Source organism: Neophocaena asiaeorientalis, unplaced genomic scaffold (assembly GCF_003031525.2).
Source record: "Neophocaena asiaeorientalis asiaeorientalis breed wild unplaced genomic scaffold, Neophocaena_asiaeorientalis_V1.1 scaffold59, whole genome shotgun sequence".
Classification (NCBI taxonomy): Eukaryota; Metazoa; Chordata; class Mammalia; order Artiodactyla; family Phocoenidae; genus Neophocaena; species Neophocaena asiaeorientalis.
This window is the reverse complement of record NW_020174268.1, coordinates 6,486,487-6,492,737: the sequence shown is the minus strand read 5'-3', so window position 1 is coordinate 6,492,737 and position 6,251 is coordinate 6,486,487. Positions and strand designations below refer to the sequence as shown.

The 6,251-nt window shown below is 46.8% G+C and overlaps 1 protein-coding gene across 1 annotated transcript in view; it reads left to right on the top strand.

Moving 5' to 3' along the window:
- Positions 1-200: 200 nt before the first annotated feature.
- Positions 201-6,251, top strand: part of EBPL (EBP like) — a 38,138-nt gene continuing 32,087 nt past the window's right edge. Inside the window, exon 1 of the mRNA XM_024755492.1 lies at positions 201-441. Within this exon, the coding sequence (XP_024611260.1) occupies positions 271-441 (171 nt within the window). The 5' untranslated portion in view covers positions 201-270. The remainder of the gene's footprint in view (positions 442-6,251) is intronic.

Genomic DNA, 6,251 nt, shown 5'->3' with positions numbered 1-6,251 from the left:
TCGGGCGTGGTCTGGTAATAGGTTTGGTTCCGGCAGTAAAGCGAGGAGGTGAGCACGTTCCTGGCTTAAGAAAACCTCCGGGCTCTGGTAGCCAGCGACTCGGCGGGGCGGCTGGGCGGCCGGGTGGCCAGGCGGAAGGGTAAGCCTCCGTCCGCTCCGCTCCGCCCCGTCCCGGCCGAGTAGCCCCGCCCCCTCGCCGCCCCGCTTCTCCCGGCGCACCGGGCAATCCTGGTTGTTGGTGCCCCGCGGTCGGCGCCGGGAGCAGAAAGCATGCGCGGCGACTGGGACCTGGGCGCCGCGGCTGGAGGCCCGCTGCTGCTGTGCGCCGCGCTGCTGGCCGTGGGCTGCGCACTGGGTCTGCGCCTGGGCCGCGGGCTGGGGGCTGCGGACCGCGGGGCGCTAGCCTGGCTCTGCTTCGACGCCCTGGTGCACTTCGCGCTGGTAAGTGTGGTCGCCTCGGCATCGAAAACGCGGGCGGACGCCGCCTCTCTTGAGACCCTTCCCTCCCTCGTCCCAGAGAGTTTCCAGAAAACGACATGGACGACTCGGCCGCCCCGTCCCCTGTGGCGGGAGACCCGGGAAACTCTGGAGGCCGCGGTGCCCGTGGCCTTCGGCCAGATGCCACACCTCTCCGAGGTCCCAAGTCTGTAAAAAGAGAGCGCAGCCTCCCTATGGTGCCAATTCCTCTACCAAAGAAAAAACAAAAAATCAGAAAACCGTGAAAATTGTTATTCGTGTACGGTGTTGTTAGTCGGTTTGTAAACTACAGAAAGGCCTGGCTTACTTAACATCTTATCCTGCACATAAATGTTGAACGTAATTGAGAGAGTTTTTGAATGCCCCAGAGGGAGCAGGGAGAGGTGATGAGGCGTGCTGGGCCCTGGCCCAAAACCAGCCCCCCGCCCCGCAATAGTAATCACCATTTGTTGGGTGACGACTGTATGCAGGCACAGTACTGTGTTTAAAATTTCTGATCTATGAACACCCCGTAAGGTACTTGTTACTGTCCCCATTTTACAGAGGAGAAAACGGGCCCTGCAAAGTTAGGTGACTTTATAGTGCCACACAACTGCCATGATTCAGAGTCAGGTTTAGTCTGGCTCCAAAGCTTGCACTTTCTTTCACGCCAGGCTTTAGGAAACATATCCTTAAAAGTTCAACTCACTTTATAAATGGCCAGGACGGTTGTATTTAAGGGATTCTATTGAAAATGCTCCCCCTCCCTGTGCACGCACTTCTTATTTTAAAGCTTTGTTTAAAACTATGCCACAATATCTTTTTTTGAAAATTTGACCTTGCTTAAATCTAGGCAAACCTATAGCTAATGTGAAGCCAGAGTCTGTACAATCCATCCTCCTCGGCAGCTGCGGATTCAACCAGTGGAGAATAGAAAATACCAGAAAGAAAAAAAAAAAATCCAGAAATTTCCAAAAAGCAAAACTTGCATTTGCCACCCTCACAGCCTACTTCCCCGCAGTATCTTTAATGTGAGGCATTAAAGATAAGCTAGAGAGGAGTTAAAATATAAGGGAGGATGTCAGGTTCTATGCAAATACTACTCCATTTTTACCTAAGGGACTGGAGCATTTGCAGATTTTGGTATCCCCAGGGGTCCTGGAAGCAATCCACCTGAGGATACTGAGGGAGAGATGGAGTATTGAGAAAGAAAGAGAAAGCAAAGTTTTGGATAATCATCTAGGGCTATAAATGTTTATCCGTTGGATATGTGCACATACCAGATGTTGCTGGAATGATGAAATTCCTTCTTTCCTAATAGTCAACTTGTGGAGATAACAGACAGTAAATACTTCCCTTAACTCCTTTATTTATAGAATTGATTTTTAAGCTGTCAGTGAACACAAGGTGTCCCAAAGAACAGGGACAGTAAAACAGGTTGCTAGGCCCACTTCAGAGAGTATTATATTTTAGACACACAAAAAAGTTATAAAAACACTAAAACATATACATACATGTCTTCCACCTGGTTTAAAATTAATTCTACTTTTTACTCACAGACTGTGACAGGTAGCACTACACACATCTCCATTTGTGGCAACTTGAGGTGTAGCCCCATGGGTGGAATCATTGCTCCACTCTCCCCCGTCCTGGTTCTGAAGGAAATGCCTCCCTGCCCCCACCCACAGCCCCATCTTGTGCCATTTACCTGTCCCAGCTGCAAAACATCCCACTGTTTGCACCATATCTTAGTTCTTTAATTCTAAAATGCACATTTTTTCGCATGTTGCAACAATGAATGACATAATCACTGTGGCTTCTTTTGTTGATATTTTATGTCTCTGAGATTGGGATATATCTTACAATTGATGAAGAAATATGATAAATAAAAACAGGCCCGTTAATATTGGCTGGTTCTATTTACACACTATTTCAACCAGCATCTTGGTACACAAGTCTTAGAGATTGGTGAGAAGGCACTTGACTAAGTGGTTGAGGCCTGCAAGACAAATGCATGTCCGTATTATCTTTGGGATAATTGGGAGTTCATTGCAAGAATACCTAGAAATGTGGCAGGAGCTAAGATTGGAATGTAGAAGGCTGGAGGAGATCTGAAACCACAACTCACTTGTTCCCACTAGAACCTAAGCTGCTTCTCCTCACTCCTTTTGCCTTTACTTCTCAAATAGAGGAGATGTTTGGGTTTGTTGGCCGCCATCAAATGCAGAGCTCCTTTATTGGACAGAGTTTCAGGCCAAGCATTCCCAGAGGTAGTTCACCTCCCAGATGTCCAGCCAGACTGTGGTTATTCGGGGCTGCAGAACTGACCTTCAGTTTAGTCAGCTGTGGCCAAGATGAAGGTCTGGTTTGTTTCTCATCTGGTAGGAGCCATGGTGACATACGTGAGGAAATCAATGGCATGACTCACCATCCCTCAAAAGTTGGCAATAGGCATTTCTTGCACTGGTGCTTCATGGGTTTTCCCTCATCTGCGATCTAAGTATAGCATTCTAGGCATGGCCAGAGCCTGGAAGCAGAATGTATACTCCTATGTTTGGGAAACATCTGGAAGTCCAGATTGATTAGAGCACAAGATTTACATAGGGTAAGATTCCAGCAACATCTCTCCAACTGACAAACATCTACAGACCTAGATGATTATTGAAAACTTTGCTTTCTCTTTCTTTCTCAATACTATAATCCTCCTTTGGTATGCATGGTAGGTTGCTTCCATGACCCCTGAGGATACAAAAATCCTCAAATTCTCAAGTCCCTTATGTAAAGTGGGAGGACAGGCAGGAAAGGGAACTTGAATGACAGGTAAGACTTGGAGTTTTATTCTGTGGTAGGAAGCCATTGAAGGGTTTCAAGCAAGGAAGTATGGTCAAAGTAGATCTTTCAAAAGATAGTTTGGTGGTGGTGTAAGTCAAACTGTAAGGGGTCTGAGATTTTACCCTTCTTACAAGTTAAACAAGTTAGCCTGTTTGATTCCCCAAGCTCCACGGGGCAATACAGTGAGGGCCAGATGATACCTGCGCATGCTGGGGGTGCATTACAGGAGAAAACCCCCAAATTAGACTCCTTTCTTATATGGAGCTGCTGGTGACCTGCTTGTACTTCTCTCTGGAGAGAGACTGTATCTTTACTCAGGCATGAAAACAAATCTTCTCTGGGGAAGAGGAGGCAAGGTCTTTTTCTCAGGAGGGAGATGTCTCTAAGCTCTACTTCCCTGGAATGTCTCCTTACATAAATATTCTTAAATTATCTGTAAATGCCTGTGCTCAGACATCCCAGACAGTGCAGGACTAGGAGATAGTCAAGGAGAATTGTTTCCCAACAGGTGCAGGGTGGATTGGAAAGGACAGTTCAGGGGCAAGAAGATCAGCTAAAAGCAATTGCAATATTTTAGGAGTGAGAAGAAGGAGCTGAGCTAAGGTGATGGTGGAAGTTAAAACGGGGAGGAAAGATAAATACGAGAGACTTCGCAGGGGAGAATTTTGTAAGTCAAATTGACCCCTTTTACATTGTGGGTGGAGATGATCTTGGGGTTTAGAACCTGGCCGACGTGGATAATGTTGATAATGTTAACAGAGACAGGAAAGTCGGATTTTAGAACTGTGAATCTGGGGCTGGGGTTGTGGTTGAGGGGAAATGGCCAGAAGGCATTGAAAATGTAAGACCTGTTGGGAAAACAGGGCAGAATAGAGAGTTGGAAGTTCTTCACTGCCTTGGAGGAGACAACAGGAAGCCCTGGGGATGAGTGACTTCTGAGTAAGAGAAAACAGAAAGGTGAAAAGGCTGAGGGATGACAGCAGAGTCTTTTAAAATGTCTGCATTGAACAATCAGGGAGAGGAAGATCAGGAAGTGGAGGAAGTGGGGAAGACCAAGAACAGGATAGTGCTGGGTCCTGGGACCCAAGGGAGGGAATTTCAAGATCCCTGTTAAATGTGCAGCACCATTTAAAAAATTAAAATTTAACATTTAAAAAAAGGCGAAGGCTGAGCCAGGGCCTCTGGGACCAGCCATCAGGAAGTCAGTGGTAGAGTAGTATTGCTTGAATGGAGGGACCAGGAGCCAGAGGCAGGGGCTTAGCAGGTAGGATAGAGAAGAAGTGGAGGCTGCATATGCAAGACCTTCAGGAGATTTGGTGGTGGGAGCAAGGAGAGTGTAGGAAGGCACCGGCTTAAAGAAAAATGGACAATCTAAGGGCTTTGAGTTTTATTCAGGGACCTTACTGAAGACTATGGGCCAGGAGACAACCTCTTGGGAGCTCTGAGGAAACTACTCCCAAAAGATGGGGGAGAAACCAGCTTGTTTATGGTTTTTGGCTCGGGAATACGTGCAGTCAGCCTACATCTTGGTAAACAATCACTGCTAGTCACAAAGAGCAGATATCTCCAGTTAATGATATCAGTGCTTTTCCATGTACAGAAAGATGCAGGGATCTGGCTCTTAAAAATTCTTCCTGAGATATGCGTCTAACTACCTATGGGGCCTGTTTTTCTGAAGCACTGAGTGTCTCACCCTGTCTTTCATCCCAAGTTCCTCTCAGGGTATGCTGTCAGCGACTGCAGTGGCTATTGACTTAATTCTTGTAGGGCTGGGAGCTCAGCAATACCCTTTGTTCGTCTTTGTTTACAAAGGAAAGCTCAAAAGACAGGCAGGGGCAGGCAAGAGACTCTGGGTTTCAGATGGGAAGGTCTGAGCCTGTTTGTGAGCAGGTGCCTGGTCAAGGGGAGAGTGAAGGGCAGGGGCGTGTGCGCACAGACACGGTGTGCTGCTTGGCCCCGTGAACTGACCTCCAGCAGAGCTGCGTCCACCTGAGTCTACCTCTTGTCCTCTGCTCAAGCCCCTTGACGAGTCATTCCCACCTTTTCATCACTGTGGAGCACGACTTGGGCTTGTCCGTCAGGGTGCAGGGCAGTTGTCACAGAAAATCTGGGCTGGGTAGTCTCTCCATTCATTCTGCCTTAACACCCACGGGTAGTCTTTCTTCAAGAAATCCTGAGGCTGCTTAAGTCCCTATTGATTTGTGTATTTTGGACATTACCCTTTTCCATTTAACATCACCATCTGTTCTTCGCCTTCCACCACAATAACTTCAGCCTCCGACCTTGGGACTTTCTAAAAATTTCTTCCTCCTCCTACTTTACCATGAGGTCTGAAGTTGCCTTTTAATTCACCGTCTGTTACTGGCTCCTGTTTTCCTTTCCTTTTTTGGCATCGTCATCTTCATCAGTTCTACTCTAAGATAGATATCCTCTCTGGTAAATGAATTTATAGTCCTTGTGCTCTTTGGTGAGCCTGGTGAATCACAGTTCAGGTGTGTATTAATGGTAAATGTTTATTATGGTTAATTTTACGTGTCAGCTTGACTGGGCCACGGGGTATAAAAAAATTTTTTTAACATCTTTATTGGAGTATAATTGCTTTACAATGGTGTGTTAGTTTCTGCTTTATAACAAAGTGAATTAGTTATACATATACATATATCCCCATATCTCTTCCCTCTTGTTTCTCCCTCTCTCCCACCCTCCCTATCCCACCCTCCCTATCCCACCCCTCTAGGTGGTCACAAAGCACCGAGCTGATCTCCCTGTGCTATGCGACTGCTTCCCACTAGCTATCTGTTTTACATTTGGTAGTGTATATATATCCATACCACTCTCTCACTTTGTGCCAACTTACCCTTCCCCCTCCCTGTATCCTCCAGTCCATTCTCTAGTAGGTCTGCGTCTTTATTCCCGTCTTGCCCCTAGGTTCTTCATTACCATTTTCTTTTTCTTTTTTTTCT